At 34.2% G+C, this 22,060-nt stretch overlaps 3 protein-coding genes across 3 annotated transcripts; all 3 read right to left on the bottom strand.

Moving 5' to 3' along the window:
• Positions 1–801: 801 nt before the first annotated feature.
• Positions 802–2,590, bottom strand: LOC147539545 (F-box protein At5g07610-like). The gene has a single exon (XM_086644181.1). It carries the CDS (start codon positions 2,321–2,323, stop codon positions 1,037–1,039), a length of 1,287 nt encoding a protein of 428 aa, XP_086500307.1. The 5' UTR covers positions 2,324–2,590; the 3' UTR covers positions 802–1,036.
• Positions 2,591–5,540: 2,950 nt separating this feature from the next.
• Positions 5,541–8,356, bottom strand: LOC147539544 (Protein kinase superfamily protein). Its single transcript, XM_086643955.1, has one exon. It carries the CDS (start codon positions 8,034–8,036, stop codon positions 5,907–5,909), a length of 2,130 nt encoding a protein of 709 aa, XP_086500081.1. The 5' UTR covers positions 8,037–8,356; the 3' UTR covers positions 5,541–5,906.
• An 8,129-nt stretch (positions 8,357–16,485) lies between these two features.
• Positions 16,486–22,060, bottom strand: LOC147539543 (transmembrane 9 superfamily member 10-like). Its single transcript, XM_086639561.1, has 7 exons — positions 21,535–22,060; positions 18,841–19,005; positions 18,643–18,752; positions 18,430–18,538; positions 18,215–18,327; positions 17,981–18,131; positions 16,486–17,892 (listed from the first exon to the last, which is right to left on the bottom strand). Exons 1-7 carry the CDS (start codon positions 21,658–21,660, stop codon positions 16,735–16,737), a joined length of 1,932 nt encoding a protein of 643 aa, XP_086495687.1. The 5' UTR covers positions 21,661–22,060; the 3' UTR covers positions 16,486–16,734.

The following is a 22,060-nucleotide window of genomic DNA, read 5'->3' as shown; positions in this document are numbered from 1 at the left end:
AGGTAGGAAAGAGAGAGCTAGGAATGATAGAGAAAAGAAAAGAGAAAAAAAAAACTAATAAAGAGGTAACTTGGAATGTCACATTTTTTTCTTAAAACAAAAACTTTTAAAAAGAACCATCAAGGTAGCTTTTGAAGACAAGAGTCATGCATGAAAGTTGTCCTAAACTAGGGAGTCACACGAGGAATTATCCTTACAAATACTTGTTTCACATATATGAACAAAACCCTCAAATCCATTGACATTTTCAATGAAAATTAAATATTTGTGATTATTTGTTCTTGTAGAACTAAAACTCCATCAAACCATTGGGGTATTAGGAGTAAGACTGTAAGAATGAGATATAAAGGGAAAATCTGGTGGTAGTTGAGGGGTGCGAGGGGGGGTCTGGTGGTCAGGCAAGAGGAAGAAGAAGAGAGAACCTAAAATAAGGGTAAATAGGGGAAGAAAATTTTGACTAACAAAAATATGAACTTGAGGGATAATTTTTTAGTTGGTCACAAATTGGGGGGCCAAACTGAAATTAACCCAAACTATTTAGAACAAAATTTATGCTCCTTATTTTCTGCAATGTTTGTTTGTGTTGTTATAAAGTTCAAAAAGTGGATATTGGGTTTCTAAGGCCAAGACTAAATAGTCAGTATGAGCCCTGAGTTAGGGATCTAAATGAGTGAAAAGCCCCACAGTGTCAGCATACGATGAAAATCCAAAACGAAAAAAACAAACATCAGAAATCTAAAGATTGCTAATTCACATCATGAGTCAGATTTCATAACAGAATTCGACAAGAATGGACCCAGGTAAACGAAAACTCAATCTTAGTTCTAGACAGTCAATACAGCCAACTATTCTTCAAAATTTGACAATACATTCTTGACAACAGCCCAATGAAACAAGAAACTCAAAATATCATCCAAAGCAGTAAGTTATCATCTATATAGTCTCAAGTAACCTTCGGTAGCAATAAAATGAAGTGCGAAAAATAAACTTTAAAAGTATAAAAATGTATTTACCAAACTATTGAAGCAGTATACAATCAAACATCAGCGAGTGTCTCTACGAACTGATGAGCATTGAGAAAATGATATGGTGCCGAACTAGAGCAATGCCAATCTTCTCCATCATAATCACGAATTTTTGTGAAAATCTTCTCCTTTAAATCATAAGAGATTATTGCCTTATTACTTGACATTTGCAGCACTAGCCTCGCCGAATCATCATCGTCTTCTTCAATCACAAGTAATATCGAAAATAGAAAACGAGCATCAGACTGATTCGAGCCATTAAAAGTGATACCCAAATTCCCAACTGTAAATTCGTCAAGATAAACTCGGTATTTCCGATTCCATCCAACATAATCACTACTCATTTCCAAGACATCGAACCATGCTGCAGATGGAAAATATGTCTCAATAAGATGTAAATGCCCTTTGTACTGTCCAAAGTACTCAATATTCCTTCTGTAACATCCTTCCGGAATGGAAGGTAAGAACATTGTCTTCCTTACTTCTCGTTCGATATCAAAGATAAGCAAAGAACTCGTACTGAGACTAATCCAATGCAAACAACCATTACAAAAGACACAATAAGCCATGAACGTATCAGTAGCTTCAACGAAAGAATCTCCAGATAGTCTCCATGAATCGGTTTTCGAAGAGTAGACCTCAATCTGATACTTCTTTTTATCAATCATACCGATACTCACAACTTGATAATGAGGTGATTTGAGAGGATCAAAAGTTAACCTAATATTAGCTGAACCATAACTTGTTTTCGCATAAGAAGGTAGAGGAATGAGTTTGTGTTGCTTGGTGGAAGGATTAAAAATGTAATATTTATTACTACCGGAACGACCTCTACACTTTTCAAATCCATACCAACAACATAGAAATAGCCCATTACAAGATTGCAAGATATCAACCCCTAATAGAATCTTTAAGAAAGTTAGGGTTTTAAAAGGAACATGATTGGTATCAACCCTAGTTTTTCTTCCATCAAGATTAATAAACTCAAATTCATTTGGTTTCAGATCAATATACTGAGATTTAGGGACAATCACACCAGGAACTGGAAGGAAGTGTTTTCTAAGGTAAAACTTGTTACGAAAATAATGATCAGAGATTAGTGAATTCCATTCTTTTGAAACGGATTTGAACACATGAAGAGATTTTACAGGTAAACAAACTAAAATCTGAATTAAAATATCATTATTTCGTCCTATAATTGATGAAGATGATAAATAATTCTGATAATCATCGTCTAAGTTCTTGATCGAATATATATCACCGATTGAGGTAATCCGGCGATACTTACAAGAAAACATCTTGAAATCTATAGAAATAAATAAACTTTCAGGGAAATTGAGAAAATATACAATCTTATTACTAACCCAATTACCTGAAACTAAACCCAATTAGAGATCAAGGTCTTGAAGGTATTGCGATCGATCAGAAATGAATTTCATCAAAAACCCTAACTTTGTAATCATCGAACTGAAACGAACGAGAGCGGGTTGCCAATTCTTCAAAACCCTCTTCTGTTTTGTTACTTCTAAGTTAAGTTCCCCTTTTGTATGATTGAGCAATTGAACTGAGACACGCCTTCCTATAAGCGTCCGTTTGGAAATAATGATTAATTTCGATTTCGCTCCCCAACTTATGACAACTTTCTTTCCTAGTCCCTAATATCTCTAAAATACAAGTTTTGTATCCATGAAGTACTAGTCTCACAAATCTATTTTTTTTTTTTTGCGCGGCTTTGGGGCATAAAGAATAATCTCCAGGAAATAAAATCTCTAGGGAGTCCATGTTTTTTTGTATATTTTCGGGGACATATTTTTTTAGCCTAAAAATTAACTTGAGCTCCTGGTCTTCATATTCTTTATCACTTTCACCACCACAACTTCCCACCACTACCATTCTAATCACCATCGCTACCTCTTCTCTCTCCTCTCTTACTCAATGTTACCCTCTCTCACTCACTCACTCACTCACTCACTCACTCTCTCTCCTTCTCCATCTTTCTATCTTTTTCCTTCTATGTCTCCCTTTATCTCTCATTGTTTCTCTCTAGGGTGTTTTCTCTCTCTCACTCGGCATCTCTCTATCTCATGATTTCTCCCTCTCACACAACTCCGCGAAGGGAAGTGTCCCCTTCGCCATAACCCCCTCCTCGAGGTCAGACTCCGTCAAAGAGAACATTTTCCTTCGCCGAAACTGTGTATGTGCGCGAGGCGGAGAGAGATATAGATTGAGAGAAATATTGAGAGATAAAGAGAAAATAGTGAGAGATAAAGAGAGAGATTAAGAGAACGAGAAAGAAAATTGTGAGAGTGAAAGACAGAGAGAGTAATAAACGAGAGAGAAAAAGTGAGAGAACGAGAGAGAGAGAGAGAGAGAGAGAGAGAGGGAAAAAATAGAACATAGGAAGAGAACAACACAAGAGAGAGAATATGAAGATTGGAGTGCGATTTTGATCAAGTCAATTTTTGAACGAAAACAAGAATATGCCCCCAAGTCAATTTTTCTTTATTCCCCAAAACTGCGACTTTTTTTTCTCTATCTTGCTTATACAAATTTATTTTCCTTTCTTCATCTTCTTCTTCGACTTTAATGGATCCCCTTTACTATAGGTTTTAATTTTTTGTTAAACATATTAAAAGAAAATAGAGGATAGAAAGCAGATAACTGAAGAAAGAGATATTTATCTAGTGAAAAGAATGTCTATTTTTTGGAAAAAGGAAGTTGTGTTGGACTTATGTCCTACTTATGATGCTCTATATTATTAGTTCGTATTCATAAATATCAGTTGTAATTCCTAATTACTTTTTTTTTTTTTTTTTAATTCCTAATTACTTTAGTACTGAAATAAAGAGCATATGTATTTTCATATGTGATATAATAGGGGCAAAATTTGATATCAATTATAATTTCCTATTATTAGACTAAGGAATTTCTTCTGTCCCCTCGTCCATACCCATATATTCAGGAGAGGAAAATTATAAGGCCCAAAATTCGGGTCAAAATATCAAATGAAGCCCAACCCGAAATAATAATGCAAAAAAACCCAAAATTTAAAATTACAAAACATTCATGAAAATTTCTGAACAAAACACAGTTTGCTCTCAACAACTTTGTATTTGCTCTCAACAATTTTGTAAATGTATGAACAAATTTGTTTATGTTCACACATAATTATATATGTTGTCACAGTTTCAAAAGTGTTGTAACAGTTTCAAAAGTATTGCCAACAGTTTAAAAATTGGGTTTTTTTTACATTATTATTCCCGAGTGGGTTTTTTTTTCGTATTTGGGCCCAAATCTTGGGCTTTTCTTACATAGTTCCTATATTTAGTATGTCTAATTTCCCCTCCCGAACACGATGTTTCTTGCTATTTTAATATCATGGTTCTTCTCACTGTTATGCTTCATTTCATTCTTTATAGGGTTATTATGGGTTGAACTGATTCAGAAAATGAGACTTCACAACTCTTGTACTGAACTTTTTTGTTCCTAATATGCATAGAGACCACAAATATTTCGCAAGTAATATGTTGAAAAACAAAATCAATAATGAAAAAGAATGTAATTAGTATCTCACGTTAAAAAAAGGACAGAAAAGTAGTTTAGGAGTCTATTTTGGAAAGATGGTGGTCATCTTTGGTAAGCCATTTTGAAGAGTTTGTCATCTTTTGGGATCCATTTTGGTGAATTAGTTGTCTTTAGGGGCCTAAAATAGACTTAGACCAAACACATTTAGATTTTCTTACTCTATTACTGATGAAGCATCTTGTAACGGTCGAAGGGGATCGGAAACCAAAAGCCAGACTTCAGAAACGGCCTGTACTCTAATGGAGCAAAACCCAAACCCCTAAAACAGCCGTCTTAACCAACCCCAACGGCATTCACCACTACAAATAGAGTAAGCGGCTTTCCTTTGACTTGAGCAAAAGACCCACAAATAAACCCTTCACTATATTTCTCTCTCTAATAAGCTTCTTTCTAGTATCTTCTCTCTCACACTCTCTGTGTATAATGCTTTCCACTTCAGCTTCTTTAAAAGGAAAAGAAGTTAGCAAGAGCCAAAGCAAATCAATGGAAGCTCTTAATAACGTAATCTTGGAGGTGCCTATAGCACATGACACCTCCCTCTCTCAACCAGCTAACAACCTTTGAGCAGTGGTGGCCAACGTGCGGCACGCTGGTCAGGTGTGGTGTGGCAAACAAGCCACAACCACGCCAACGGGTGGCACTGGAGCGTGAGAGAAAGCATGGAGAGAAAGTTAGAGGGAGAAATGGAGAGAGTGAGAGAGAAAGAATAGCATAAAGAGATGAAGATGAAATATAGAAGACTAAGAAGAGAGAGGGAGAACTCCAACAAGAATCACCGGCATAGAACCGGTCGCCGACCCTCTTCTTCTGGCATCGACTCTCTGCTGGCGATGTCAGCAAAGGGGCGAATTTGGGGGAATTTTGATTTCCTCAAAACATCGACCTAAAATAAATACAAAAATACTAATGTTTTACAGTAAAACAACGACCTAAGATAATCTCGTCCACCCATTCATAAGATTCTTGTTAGTTTTATTGAGTTAAGAACTTAAAATAGGATTATCTCTAAGCAACTAGTCATTGCAATTCTGATGATCTTCCAAATTTCATACTTTGAAAGATATCAAACTCAAAGAATGGAGCAAGTCAAAAATCTAACTCCCCATAAATCAATGAGAGTTCTTCCAGCTCCAAGGTATATTACAACAAAGTAACTACAAATCATTGTTTTTAATACAAAGACGTATCGAGCCACCGAGAATGTGTGCTCTTTTTTCCATATAAACACTACAATTTGTGGCTCTTTGGTATTCCATTGACCAAATTAACGGCGAACAGAGATAAACTCAAAGATCACTAGGCGTCGGGTTTTGCTCTTCTCCTTGACCTGCTTAAGAGCTTAGAAGGTGGAGAAGGAGAGAACTCAAATGGGATTGTTGGAAGATCCATTTCTCCTTTTAGAATTTTAACAATGTCACCGATATCCGGCCTTAATTCCGGCATTTTCTTTAAGCAAATAAGAGCCAAATTGATACATAAACTTGCTTCATCCTTGTTATAATCATCTTTTAGTCTCTCATCTACAAGCTCCAATATATTTCCACCCTGAGCTAACTGCCTACACCAATTGATCAAGTTTGCTTTCTCAAGCTTCATTGGTGAATTTAAAACATGTAATGGCCTTCGCCCCGAAACGATCACGAGAATCAAAACTCCTAAGCTGTAAATATCAGCTTTCTCCATTAAATACCCACAACCACCATATTCAGGAGCAACATAACAAACAGTTCCTCTCATACTTGTAGTGCTACTCAATTCCCTACTTAGAAGATCTCCACTCCACATCTCACTTGTAGCTGAATGTGAGTTCTTCAAACCTTTTCGGAAACTAAAATCCACATTTGCATTCGATTCCATTTGATTCTGTTTAGTGCAAGTATTATTCTTTCGGAACGAAAATTTCTTACCCAGATTAAAACTTTGGATCTTCAATCCTTTCTTCCACTTAGTTTCGATCTTCTTTAACTTGTTTCCCTTCTTACTGATGATTTCCGCAAGATTTTCTTCTTTCCACCATTCTTGCATCTTCCTTTGCTTCTTGTTAGAGTTTTTCGTAAGTTTTTCTTCTTTTCTCTTAGACCTCTTCTTTGAAGGAGGATCACACACAAACTTCGATTCTTTCGCAGATTCTAAATGGGTCGAATTATCCAAATTAGGTTTCTCAGGAATGATTTTCTTCTGTTCATCCCAATCGGGATTCATCGAAGGGCAAGTCTGTGTTCCTATCCACTCTGTAACATAATCTTTACTACATAATTCACCACTTCCATCTTGTTTCCACCACCAATCTTTTCCCCATTGAAGTCTATCATCTACTGGATCATAAACCGGCGAAAATGATGAATTAAATTTCAATTCCTTACTATGATCAATACTACATAACTCTTCATCATCAGGAACAAACCTACTCCAATCTTCCTTCACAATCTCATTTCTACAAATTTCCTTCCCTTTCGAATTACTAGGTTTATAATGTTCATCTTCATTTGCATAAGCTCCATTCAAACTCCAATGATTAAAGTTCATGGTTCTTAAATTACAAGATGAAGAACCAGAAGCTTGTAAAGCCAAAGAAAAATCAACTTCAGTAATACTTGAATTATCATTATCTATATGATTTCTACTCATCTTAGTTTGATGAATATTTGAAGAAAGATCTTGACTTCTCAAAAGCTCCTCACTTTTACCTAATTCTTGACTAAACAAATCAATCCCAAATTCACCCTCTTCAATCTTAACCCTTGATAACCCAAAATCAGATATCTTAGCTCTATAATCAAACCCTAATAAAACATTACTTGGTTTAATATCACCATGAATAATTGGTGGATCACAATCAAGATGAAGAAATGAAAGAGCTTTACAAATATCAAGTATAATCTCAAACCTTTTTTCCCAATTCAAACAAGAAACATTCAAATCTTCATTAAAAAGAGATTCTTGCAAACTTTTATTAGGCATAAATTCATAAACTAAAAATCTCTTGTTTTTCTCAACACAATAACCTAAAAGTGAAACGACAAATTGTGATCTTAATCCTCCAAGAATTTGTAATTCATTCTGAAATTCTCTATCAGCTTGTAATGAAGAAGAATCAAGTTTTTTAACAGCAATTGATTTCCCATCACGCAAAATCCCATGGAAAACAGTTCCTGAACCACCTTTGCCAATATAATTTGATTCATTAAAACAATTAGTAGCGGATTTGAGTTCTCTGAATGAGAATTTCTGCAATTTTAATGGTGTATTTGAATCAAAAGGGTTAGTTTTAGAACGATTAGTGAGTGTATGATAGAGATAGAATCCAAAGATAACAAGACCAATTAGGAAGAGACCTAAAGCTGTGAAGATAAGGGTAAGGAGTAGAATCCTTGAATTAAGAATAGAATTAGGGCTAGGGTTTGAAAGAAGGGTTCTTGAAGGCATGATATTTTAGGGGTTTTTTTTGGGAGGAAGAAGAAGAGATGATGGAGAAGAAGAAGGAGAAAAGGGGGGGGTTTTTAGTGGTGGTGGTTGTAATATCCATTTTTCCGGTATCCGAGGTGGTGATGGTGGTGGGTCCTCCGGTGGTGTTTAGTGGTGATGATGGTGGAATTCTTATGCTTTACAGTTGGATTCAAATATTATTTAATAATGATTATATATTTGATTTTGATGATGATTATAATTAGATTTTAATGATTATTAGTATTTTGATTTAGAAAATGAGTAATTAATCCTGAAAATTCAAATATCTAGGGGTTGGGAAAAGAAAAGTAAGTATGAATTGTTTGTGTTTTTTGAGTTGAATCTTTTGACCTAGATTAAAGGAAGAAGTGTAAGAAGTTGCAGATTCTTTTTCTTTTTCACTTTCTTTTCCCCTTTAAGATAAAGCCACAAAAGTGAAATTTGTAGAGGATGAATCATCATCAATCATCATGGTAGGTATATATGTTACATGTTTGCTTTAACCCCTCAACTTTGTAACTTTTTTGTTTGAGTTCCATAAAATTGGATAATTAGGCAAGCTACCCCACTTTCTCTCTTTTTTTTCACATTTAAATGAAATTTCAAAGAATAGTCACTTTACATGATATTTTTTTTTTTTCACATTTAAATGAAATTTCAAAAAAAAAAAAAAGACACTTTACATGATATTATCATCTTTAAGTTACGAATTTCAGTTTGATTTAAATTATTTAAAATTCGAAATCAGATTTTCTTCTCAAACATTTGTATCAAAATGTTATTACTCAAATATAGAAAATTTAATCTTTTAACATCTAGCATTTGTCGTCTTTTCTTCTCAAGAATTCTAAAGCTTTGTGCCCTTAACCCTCGAATTTCTTCTCATCCCCACCCTACTAGACTCAAGTTCGATGTTTCACCATAACTAGTACCTTCCCCTTTACGAAAGAAAGAGATTTGGGAAAGGATTCCTTCTTTCATCATAAAAGGAAAAGGATAGTAAGAGAGGGCCGTTATGCAGAGGGAGAAAGGAAAAGGTTATTTGTGTAACAATAAAAAGACCCAGTATGAAAGGGTTACATTAGTTTCATTGACCTTTACTAAAGAAATTGACATGATCTATTTAAATAATATAAGTTATAAAGTTTTTAATAAACCTATCGTGTATTGGTTAGTATGGGATTTATGATAAGTTTATCTAGTTCGGATGAGAGATAGACCAGAATTCTTCTTCTTTCTTGTTGCAATCTTTTACTTGCCAATTAAAAATCCTTCACTCGATATCCAGCGGATATTTATCAGATATCAGATAATCATTTAGCTAAACAGATTCAAATACATACATGCCTAAATTCCACGCAATAAACAACCATTTACACACCTAGGTAGAGAGATCATGAGGAAACATAATGTTAAAAGAGACCACTAAAAAGAATGAAAATATAAAAATGTTTCCATTTTGGGAGATTTTATAGGGCCCCCTCATTTTTGTTAAAAGGCATCCCTCAGTGATAATTTAACAAGTAAAATGGTTCATGGGGAGGCCTTTTAACAAAATTGGGGAGGCCTTATAAAACTTCCCATCAATTTTTTGAAAGATTTGTTAAGTTTATTTCATCATATAGCATTGATTCATAAGAAGATTGGAGTTAAGTGTCTGCCACCGCACCATCATCGCATAATATGACATTGAGACGTTTAGATGACGGAATTAACTGGTAACCATTGTGCAATTATTATAAAAAAAAAACATCTTCAATGACACATTCCAACCAGAAAATAAGTCAAAAGAAAATATTTAATACTGATGATGTCGAAAAGTGATTTTCTAATTATCTTCTTGATGATGAAGTTCTACTACGAGTGAAAACCAGATTTCAAATTGAAGTTAGAATATCTCATAAAAAAAAAAAAAAATTGAAGTTAGAAATTGTAGAAATATTTCAAAACCTGCCCGGATTTTGTAATGAAGTAGTTAATAAAAATCTATTGGAAAATGATGCCATGTCATACATTTTAAGTCAACCTACAAATTAGATGAGGAGTATAAATAGATGTATTCAAACTATTAAACTAGAATCTCATAAAAAAAAAAAAACTATTAAACTAGTGGGAGTAATCAAATTAGTTTTTTTTTTTTTTTGGATGAAATGAGTAATCAAAATAGTTAAGAAGAAAAAGTAAGAGCTAAAGTCACTATCCAAATGCTATGTCAATGTCAATCAAAAGTAAACACCTACCTCATTCTTCTCTCTCTAGTTGCACTAATTCTGCTTGAGCCATTTAAAATAAAATATCCATCCCAATTTGAATATTTGTTGCAATTTTGTATTTATTGAGATTCGAACTCTAATTTCAACGACTTAGAACTTTGTTTGTTACTATCTAATCAAAGTGGACTTAAAACGTATTACAACTTTAGGGTTGCCGAAAACATGAAATGCAAAAAAGGATGTTAAAGACAAAAATAGTCAATTTAGATTACCTATAGATTCAAATGAATTAGATCACCCAATAGCATATTAGTGTATCTTTACTATTTTTCAGATTGATATGTTTTCTTTGGACAAAAATACAGTAAAATTTGGATATGAGGACTATTTTCCAATAATTCTAATGTTAACAGTTTTATAGAGTAAAGTGACATAAAGGTTAAAGAAAAGGATTGCTTATTTTCTTGCTTTCTTCTATGTGAATTGAGTGCATATATATATATATATATATATATATATATATATCTATTATACAAAACAGATCCTTGTGACTGGGACACAATTAATACAAAAGAATGTGACTAGGATATGTGATTAGGACAAAATTAATATGATTGGACCTATGATATGTGATTATGTGATTAGGACATGAATTAAATTACTTTTAATTTCTTAATAATTATTATCCCTCCATCTTTATCTCTCCTTCTTCCATTATTTTTTATTTTAATATCTACTTACTCCTCCCACATTATATCAAATTTTTATCCTAATTTGTCTATTTCTCCCTTAGTTTAATTTCACTGTAATTATTTCTCATTTTAATATCTACTTACTCCTCCCACATATATCAAATTTTATTCTAATTTGTCTATTTCTCCCTTAGTTTTTTTCAATCTTGAAACACCGGCCATTTTAGTTTCTTTGGATTTTAGAATATATAAAACTTCATATGAAATTTCTCATATATAAAACTTCTTTCGAAATTTCTCACTACATCTTTCTATCTTTGCACAGTCTGCTTGGGAAAATTTCGAAGTGAAAAAAATTAAATATGTTCTGATGGATAGTTGTTATATCAATAACTCCAAATCCCTGTTATGTCGAATGCTATATTGAAGAGTCAAAAGATCTAGATGAATTTTTAATCGATGAATTACAAATTTCATGGTTGGTGCATGGACAAATAATGATAATAGGGTCAAGGCTTCCAACTCATGTGAAAATTTTTACAGGAGAATACTAAGAGGTTGTCGTACAATTAATACTAATTAACTCGTAAGAACCTTGAAATAATAATTGATTTCCATGTATAACATGATATGAACTAAAAATCTTAAAAAATTATATATGTTTGATCGAGTTAACTCTTATGCTGCGAGACTAATGTCTCTATTTTCCCACTTTCATAAATCATACCATATAATACGCCACCTCGAGTAAAATCCAACCGTATAGGTCCTTCATTTCTCTCAAATGTCCCACTTCTCACAAATCAAATTCCCACGTTGTCACAACTCTTTGGTTTTTTATCTTTTCCTCTTCTCCTCCGTCATGAATCTCAAATCTGTAGATCCCAGTTTGAAACCCAAATCTATTTCTCCTCAAAATCAAACATAATTTTCAAGTAGTCAAAGTTACACTAAAAAAACTGTCGTCATCACCAGTTTATAATGACAAAAAATGACCAACAGGTGAACAATTTTTATTTCTCACAAATCAAATTCCCACGTTGTCATTATTTTTTGGTTTTTCCTCCTTTTTTTTCCCTCATGAATCCCAAATCTGTAAATCCGAGAGTTCGGAACCCAACTCCATTTCTCCTCAAAATTAAACACAATTTTCAAGTATTCAAAGTCACACTAACAAAACTTTCTTCATCGCCAATTTAGAATGACAAAAAATTACGAACAAGTGAACAATTTCTATTTCTCCTTTCTCCCGTGAAATAAATTGGTCCTTGATTCATTGCATGCATGACAATTCTTTCTTCGAATTTCTTGGCACCAAATCCTTCAGCTTCTTGTTTTGTTACAGTTGAAGTATGCAGATAAGAAAAATAGAGATCCTATCAGTGAAGTACATATCAAGATTTTCAATTCGAATTGAGTTATCATTTTTTTAGCTTAAAGATTAAATATGTTTGTTAATATCCTCCGCCACTAGGCTTACCACTTTAACTCGTAGAGAAGGATTCAATTACTAAGATGTACAACGGGAAGACGATAGAGTGTATGGCCAGTTACTTGAAATTTTGTAGAGGTAAACTTAGCCGCCGCATAAAGAAGATATGATCTTTTTTTTTTTTTGTTTTTTTTTGCACTTTAAATTCCTTATACTAAACATTGTTTTCCTATCGTTGCAGGATTATCCAGGTTGGTAGTCGTATCTTAAACTCATCTTACCGTGTGAGTGAGACTCTTTGTTTAGCGAAATTGTTATGTACAACAAACGCAACTAAAATTTCTTATACTAAGCTTTTTCTTCTTGTTGTTTTAGACCATTTTGTTTTGTAATAGTCTAGGCAAAAAGAACACCAAATACGGAAACATTCAAAATTACCTTGGCAAAATGAGCAACAAATACGGAAACATTCAAAATTATCTTGACAAGACCTATTAACTTGTTAAAGTTGAAAATGTTGCAAGCATTAGATTCCTTGAAACTTTAAAAATTAGGAGCTTGCCAAGTAAAAGGTAGAAACTAAAACTGGGTAAGCCATCTGTTATAGGAGGATCACTAGAGATATCATTTGTTCTTCAATCAAGAGTGTGCATCTCTTGCGAAGAAATTAAAAGACACCCCTACAAGGTTCTCCCGCAGTGTAATTTCTCAATTCATCGCCTTTCGCAACCTTTTTCTTTCTTTCCCTGCAAGCTTCTTCATTACTTTTCGTTTATCTGAAACTCTCACTTATTATCATCCCCTCCTAAGAAATTAATTAGTTTAGTTATGGAGTTGTCACAAATTAAGTTCAGTACGTGTTCTTCTTCAATTTTTAGCCATTTGTTTGAACTTATGGTTGGAATTTCCTTGATTAAATGTTACATACAAATTAGTTTGTTCATTCTTTAGACCGTTGACTGTAATTTTGGTTTACATAGAGCTTATTCATGATAAACCAACTTACCAGGTAAATATATTTTCTCATAAGTCTTTCTTGCATAATTCCATTTGTAGTTTATATCTTTCTCATGTTCTATCCTTGTTTTTATTTGTAACTCTTTCTTTCGATCTTTCTCTCACTCTAATTATCCTAAAACCATTTACATCCATATACTTAAAAACTCAGTTTTTCCTAATAATTACACATTTCCTTTTGTTGTTTTAGATGTATTAAAAAAGTGCAATATATTCAAACCCATGTTCGTAAATTGGTTATTTTTAATGATAGTATTTATATTCAACATTCTATCTTCAATCTTTACTCATTTTGTGGTGAATGGGTAAATGTCACGAACTGTGTGTTGAAATACCACAAAGAGATTTTGAATCATGAACAACGTTAAATGAAGCTACTATAAATGTTGTTGGTGTTTTGTTTTATGTTGAACATATGACACTTTCAGGAGTTCAACCTAATTAAGTAACAATTAGATTTAGGTTTTTATTCGATCGTCATGGTTGTTCATATTAGTTTGCGTATATATGTCAAACAAGATAATTTAACACAACAAATAGTTTTGTTTACTTTGATCGTCATGGTTGTGCATCTTAGTTTGCGTATATTAGATCAAAATTTGTGATTTTCATCTATAGGGTGGATAAATAGGACTAACAACATCGGTCTAAGAACTTCATTTAATTAGCATCTTGCGTTAACTCGATCTTTTATGCTGAAAAACTTATTTTATCTTTCCCTTTTAGTAAAAAAAATACTCCACAGGTAACAAATGGATAAATGTTATTCGATTTCAGGTATTTTGATCTTTAAATTTTTAATCAGAATCCTAACATACTTATATCAATATATGTCAAACAAGATAATCTGATCAAAAGGAACATTTCTATTTACTTCGATGTAAATTGTTGTTCATATTTTTGAATAAGTTTGATACAGTTTCATGATTTTCTTGTATATGGTGGATTGATAGGACACGGCTGATGTTGATTCAGATGCACGTGGTAAATCAAGTATGTTCGTTAAGCAATGGTATGGAAAAATTTCATCATTTATGTTGTAATGAGCATCACGGTAGCGAGAAATATATTTTCTTAACAGATTTAAGAACGTCAAATGGTTTTGTAGGCTCAAATTAAACCTTAAATACCTTAAGATAATTACGTCTTATACTTCTAGAATACTACACATATATTTAGACGATCTGAAAAGTTAAAAATTACAATGAGAAAATATTTAACGCGGAGAAAAAGAGCAAAGTTAAATATTCAAATATCGCTTCTATATTTGGCTTAAAAGGCATTTCCCCGCCCGTAGGGCGGGGATTATGCCTAGTATATATATATATCATAGTGTTCACTAGTTTTCTTCCTTTTGTAATACCTAATGGCTAATGGGGTTTGTGTATGTGTGTTTGGTTGATAGCAGGCAAAAGCAACATGGATTGTGGGTGATTGAACCCACAACCCCATGCATCATCCATTTATCCATCAACACACACCTTAAGATATAAGATATAAAGCAGTTTTTGTTTTGTTATATTTCAAATTCTTCTTTTTTGAACAAATTATAAATGGGTTAATTCTCATATGGTATAGATAACATGAGAAAATTCTTTTGAATTTCAAGTAGTAATTGTATTTTCTCGAAGAATTTTTTGTTGAGAAGTGGAGTAACTATTAGAATTTTTTAAATCACTCGGTAGCAATCTACAGTTGAGGAAGAATAGGTTTGAACGAGGAAGACGATAGATGTTGCCATCTCATTTTGTTGATGGGTGTGGGGAAAAGAGATACGATGAAGAATCCCATTATCAGTTAAGAATTTAGAGATAGCATTAGTTGTTGAGATAGATATTGGTTAGGTGACACGTGTTTTTATAAAAGAGAATTGTATTGAACTGACTTGATATTCCTATCAATTACATAAGATCTTTATAAAGAGTTTTACAAGAGAGAAGTTTTAGCCTTTGTATTATGTGAGACTATATAACTATTCTAATATTCCCCTCAAACGAATGCCTTTTGCTAGTGAAAACTTCATGAGTTTGCTAAAACCATTTTGTAGAGTTTGACTCGTTATTGATATGGAGGCATCATTGTGAGGTTTTTTTTTATGAACAACATCATTGTGAGGTTCTCATGTATTTGTATCTTGTATCTTTTCTATATTTGAAGAGGTTTTGACAATTACCAACCATTGCCCGGTTTTGACAATTATTAACCATTGTCGGGTTTTTTGTTTGGAGTTTTTTCTCCCTTGGTTTTTAATAGTCCTCACACATTCTTCTTTATACTTTTTCTTTTATCTCCTCTTTTTGATCTTGTTGAAAACTAACCGAACAAAGTAACTGATTGAAGGAACAAAAATTTGAGAGTTTTAAACTTAGATATAAGAAGTATGAGCAAATCAAGTAAGAGAATGGACTTGCTTCCCATGAACGAACCTACAAACATGTTTACAAAAACATCAAAAGCAAACCTTCTTTGAGAAGAAGTATCATTTCTTTCGTGCATTCTACTGAGCAATTGATGTGCATTATTTAGTAAATCAAATTTAATAATAAACCCATGAATTCTTTCCCCCTCTCTAATAGCCAGGGGCGGTCCGTGATCAAAGCCACCAAAGTGGTCGTTTTGCGCCCCAAATAATCAAGGGCCTCATGTTTCCTATTTCGTATGTAACTTTCGAAAAACTAATTATACTTTAAGGCAAATTCAAACATAATTTAAGGTGTAGCTTAGTAGTAAAGAATTTAGTTCTTTGATAAAAGGTCACTGGTTTGAATCCTACCTAAAGTTTCCTTTGTTCTTTTTTTTTTTTTTTTTTTTGTTGAACTTGACACTCTCTTGACTTGTTCTTGATTTCCTTGACGCTACCCTAATATTGATACAGCAATGGGCCGAGGTAAGGGGCATCTGACTCCACATGAATCTAAGTGAGACTGGGAATGGCACTGGCAGTCTGGCACCCAACAAAACAACCTTAGCAAAAAAAAATTGAGGCATTCATAGTCCAGACTCCAGAGTTCTCAACAACAGTATTGCAAAAACAAAAAAACATAATCTGCAACATTCAATCAAATGCATTCAAATTTACAATGAACCATTTACTCTGTATAGAATAATCATGTAATTCAAGATTATGGAATTCCATTGGCCAAATGTTTATGAAACAAAAAAAAAACTAAAACTACAAAAATAGAACCACGATAAGAAAGTTAAAGAGAGACAAGAAAAAGGAGAGAACTATTACTCTCTAATAACATGTATTCGGATATTTTGATTTAAATTACCAAATTCTAAAACACAAACCGAGCTGCCTGGTTTGTGTATCGATTAGTCTAATCGATCTTCACTGATGAATAGATGAGCCTCGTGAACCAGAAACATGCGTAGAAACCAATAGTGCCAGTTAGCACAAAGAACGCATAGGAGACTATGAACATATAACCAAAGTATAACACCCCGGAGACTGGCTTAGTGATTTCTAGCTTCGTAAAGAAATAGAATGCCGAGTAAAGGAAGAGATATAAAGCTGATGACCCGGAAGTAAGATACGATCTCCACCACCAAAGATAGTCCTCACTGCACAACTGGAAGTAGCAGAGCACGATTGTGATCTCGGCACATGTTATTATGAGGATAACAAAAACAATGAAGAGAAAGCCAAAGATGTAGTAGAATTGGTTCAACCAGATTGAGGTAAGGATGAAGAAGAGCTCAATGAAGACAGCTCCAAATGGGAGGATTCCTCCGATTAAGATAGAGAAAGTAGGGTTCATGTACCAGGCCTGCTCTGGGATCTGTCGTGGGATTTTGTTTGTTTTCACAGGGTCCTCTATTGCTGGCTTCTTGAAACCGATGTAGCTACCCACGAAGACAAGTGGAACTGAAATCCCGAACCATAAGAACACTAGAGCAAACATCGTGCCAAAAGGAACAGCACCAGATGATTTCTCGCCCCAGATAAGCGCATTCAAAATGAAAAAAATAACAAATAGAACTGCTGGGAACATGAAAGCAGTTTTAAGTGTGATTTTCTTCCATTCAGCTCCCTTGAACATTTTGTAAAGACGGGATGAGGCATAACCAGCAAACAGGCCCATGAATACCCAGAGTAAAAGCATGGCCGTCATTAAGCCACCCCTGTTTGAAGGAGAGAGAAACCCGAGAACAGCAAAGATCATGGTAACTAGTATCATTCCAAAAAATTGTACGCCCGTTCCGACATAGACACAAAGTAAATCTGCATTTGAAGGAGGTCTGAAGACATCCCCATGAACCAATTTCCATCCTGTCTCCTCTTGGGCTTCTTCTTGGGTCTCGAGCTGGTTGTACTTGGAGATATCACGATACAATGTTCGCAACATGATCATAGCAACCATACCGGAGAGAAAGAGAACGATCATGAGAGAATTCACAATAGAAAACCAATGAATTTGGTCATCAGCCATTAGCAAATATGTATCCCATCGAGATGCCCATTTTACATCACTGTCCTGAAATGTGAAAGAAAAATTGAAACACAGAACAAAGTAGATTTCTTTCACAAAAATTTTTGTTTACTTTATTGGCGGAAATTATCACCTGGAACTCGACGTCGTATGTGAAAATGATCTCTTTGTTTTCTTCTACCTCCTGTGGGTTTTCTGAGCTAGTAACTGTTCGCTTTGCATGAGGATCGCAAGTTGTCAAGCGAGTTTTATCATTCCATTCACCTTCATACTCATGCTTCACACTGTCGTCATACAAATCAAATATTAAAAATAGGTTCTACATATAACAGCAATAACCTCAACAAGACAACTTTTAGGACTCAACCTGAATGGTTTCACCTCGAACCCAACAATCCTTGCTAGCTCTGTTGCTGGATCCTTGTGATATTTGACAATGAATTGGAGGTGATTATATATAAAATGTTTTTCATCCTTGCTCTGCGAAAAGTTTAAAGGATTAACCCTAGTACTCTCTGCACACCTATGTATCTAAATGCTAAAGCTATTAAAGTATTCAGTGGTAATGAGTGACATAATTACTCCAGTATATTTTCCCTTGAGCCCAACAAGGAAACCATGTTGGTACATGATAGGAGACTCCTGTTCTGCTCTTTGTGTTGGAACAACCAAAGGAAGATTATCAAGGATCCTACAGCATACAACATAGAACTATTAGCATATGATGCATCAAATTAACAGAGACTCAATGAAGTTAGAGGTTCCATATCTTAGATAAAAGAACCAGTTTCTTACATGTTTACACGATACTCATCGCTGATCTTTTCCTTAAAATCCTTGGTGGCCTTCGCATCAAGGGTTTTCCGACAGACAATATTACACATCTCTGGCACCCTCATTTTAAACTACAACAGTGACATGTCAATTAGTACCTGAATAACATAATCTGAACTGGAAGCAGCATAAAATAATTGTAAATAACATGTAACTAACCACATATGGAGAATTTTCAATACGATCACCACGCAAAACTTCTCCAAGATTCTCTGCATTGTCAATTATGGATTCCGGAGTGCAATAAGGGAGAGAATAGTACGAGTATGGAAGCTGTGTTTTAGTAGACGTCAGCTTGTTTACTTTTACTTTCAGCAGGTCACCCTACAACCAGAACAAATAACGAACGGGTCAACCCACGACAATATAGGAATATTTACAAACTTAATTAGAAAAATCAGTTACTCATCATCAGATAAGATATCAAAGTGTAATACTAAAAGTGAAAAACTCCATGGTCTTAACTCTTGTATGCTTACAGATTTGAATGTCACTCCTAAACCAACGCGTTTATAAAGCAGAGGGCTATTTCCTTTTTGGCCCCCTAGTTTGTGACCAGCTTCTATTATGGTCCCCTAATTTTTTTTAAATTCAAATATGGTCCCCTTTTCTTTAAATCTGTCAGTCAACTTTAACAATAGACCTTTTTATCTTCCTTATTACACTTCTTTTCAGAAACAATTCCTCTCTGTCCTTTCTCTTTTCTCCCTCATCTGGGAAATGATTCTCGACTGGCTAACCGCCATCGACCTTCACATATCTCTCTATCTCTAACCTCTTTCTCTCTCCATCTATAGCAAATCTGAGACAAATCTCCAAGATCTACTAAGGATAACGAAGAGGAAGCTTTCTTTCTTCTCCCAAACTTGCTTAGGATGACGATGGAAAAACTTTCCTGTTTTCCCCTTCGTCGTCCTTGCAAGAAAAAAAGTTTTTTTGACCGGCCAACTGCCGTTGACCATTTATCAGAAGACGGAGAAGAAAAAAAGGAAGCAGAGGAATTATTTTCTTAGGAAGGGAAATAAAAAGGGAGACATTTATGAAGATTCGGGGGCCAAAAGGAAATCTGGTCATAAACTAGGGGCCGCAAAGAAAATAATCCCAAAACAAATAGATCTTTCAATGTGTCGGAATTGACTTTACAATAATGCTAGGGAGAGCGACCTCCCAAGCAGAGGGTAGATTGGAGAACGACTCTTCTGCTTGCTCGTGTTGGATCTTTGCCTAAGAAGTCAAGGTTACTTTTAGGCTTATGGGAAGGCTAGACTTGTGGTAGTAAGGCAGCAAATTAGTTACAAGTGTCGCACAATGTTGAAACTTTACCTCGTGACAACCCGCTGAACCCCCCCCCCCGCTCGTGTACTTACAGTTTCAGATACGAATCGAGATTGTAACCAGGCATCCTAATAACGAAAGTCTAAACAACCCGCATTTGTGGACCGTCTTGTCCATGTGGACAAGACAACACCAGACATTCCACAAGAGCGGGGCATCTTTTTGAAAGAAAGGGACTAAAGAGAGAAAAGGACTTTTTGTTAGTCAATTAAATTTTCTCTCTCCAACATAATGAATGACGGGACAAGAGCATGGATGTATGGCATCATTTAAGACCTTTATTTCAATCTCAACCCTTGATTTTCAAGGGCTGAGATTTAAAGCCCTTTTCTCTTGATAAATTTAACTCCTTTCTCTCTTTCTTCCAGTAGACTACCATCGAAGGAACCAAAGAACCCTGGTTTGTCGAAAATCGATTCTCACTTTCCATTATCGTTGCATCGAGAGTTCTTTTTGTTTCTTTCATGAACCTATATTGATTTTGATGCCTTGATTTTACTTAATTTTAGTTTCGTTCTTTTTATTTTAACTCAATTTCTCTATCTTACAACTACTAGTAGTTGCCCAAAAGCTTGAAGGTTCAAGAAAGAAACTAAAATCAAGTATAGTTAATACACCAACATCAGGTAAGGTTCGTGAAAGAAACTTAAACAACTCACGATTTCATCGATAACGGGACATGAGATTCCGATGTTCAACAAACTAGGGCTCTTTGGTTCTTTCAGTGGTAGTCTACTAGAAGAAAGCGATAAAGGAATTAAGTTTATCAAGAGAAAAGGGCTTTAAATATCAGCCTTTGAAAATAAAAGGCTGAGATTGAAATAAAGGTGTTCACGACACCATACAATCCATGCTCTTGTCCCGTCATTCATTATGTTGGAGAGAGAAAAGTTAATTTCCATCAAAAAGCCATTTTCTCACTCGAGTCCCTTTCTCTCAAAAAGATGACCCGCCCATGTGGAAAGTCTAATGTCATCTTGTCCACGTGGACTAGACGGTTCACAAATGCGGGTAGTCTAGACGCGTGTTATAATAGTCAATAACCACATTGGTTTCATTTTTTACCTTCAAAGGCTTTAAATTTTTGTAAATGGGTAGGCAAGAAAGAGGTAAATACTTCATGATCTAGTAGTAATTGGAAGTATCTACCTTAATTACTAATGCTTAATTAAAATGCCCATATCTTGATGAAGTATTGTACTAATTGTTGCTTCATTTAATCTAGTTTGCATCTAAAATGAAGGTCAATCAATGGGTTGATTAATTGAAGACATTTTCTATTATTCCTAAATGTTTGGGGTAAAAATTATACTAATCATGAGTTCCACCTTCCTTGCTTTTAAAGGCATTAGATTGATCATGCATCTCTTCTTTAAGTTAACTCAAGGGCATGTCAGTCAGATCTAATAAAAACTGATTGGGATCAAACAAAGAGATCTAACAAATAATGCATTTTAAAATTAAAATGAAATTGATTCAAGAAAGAGAGAGAGAGAGAGAGAGATGAAAATAACTGACCTTGAAGAAATCTTCTGGTGCAACACCAGGAAGGTAGAAAGAAGAGACATGTTGTTGAATGCAGAGAAGAAGAAAAAAAACTGAGAGGCAGAGCTTAAACGCAGATGATCGATGAATGTCGTCCATGAAATATGTCTCTATGATGATTAAAAGATCTAATCTCTCTCTCTCTCTCTCTCTTTCAAAACTTCTTCTATCTAATTTTCTCTCTCTAATCTCTATGCAATATTGGACCTTCACCAATTTTACGGAACCAAAAAAAGATTTTTTTGTTAGCTTTTTGTGAAAGAAGCTTCACGAGAATTCTTGAAAAAAAAGAAGGAACAGCTAAAGGGAGGAGGAGGACGATGCTTCGTTTGGAAATTACTACTACATAGTTAGGAGTAATATATATTAGGAAAATATAACCTTCGATCTAAACTAATTTACACTTTTGCTCATGCCCTTTAAGATTTTTTTTTTTTCTTTTTTTTTTTTTTGGAAATTGACTATAATTAACAATAGTCATTACATTTAGCATTAATAC

The sequence above is a fragment of the Eschscholzia californica genome, unplaced genomic scaffold, assembly GCF_041429995.1.
Source record: "Eschscholzia californica isolate CP2 unplaced genomic scaffold, dmEscCali1.0.p SCAF_5, whole genome shotgun sequence".
In the NCBI taxonomy this organism is placed as follows: Eukaryota; Viridiplantae; Streptophyta; class Magnoliopsida; order Ranunculales; family Papaveraceae; genus Eschscholzia; species Eschscholzia californica.
The sequence above is the reverse complement of the archived record's forward strand: the minus strand, read 5'-3'. Positions and strand labels throughout refer to the sequence as shown.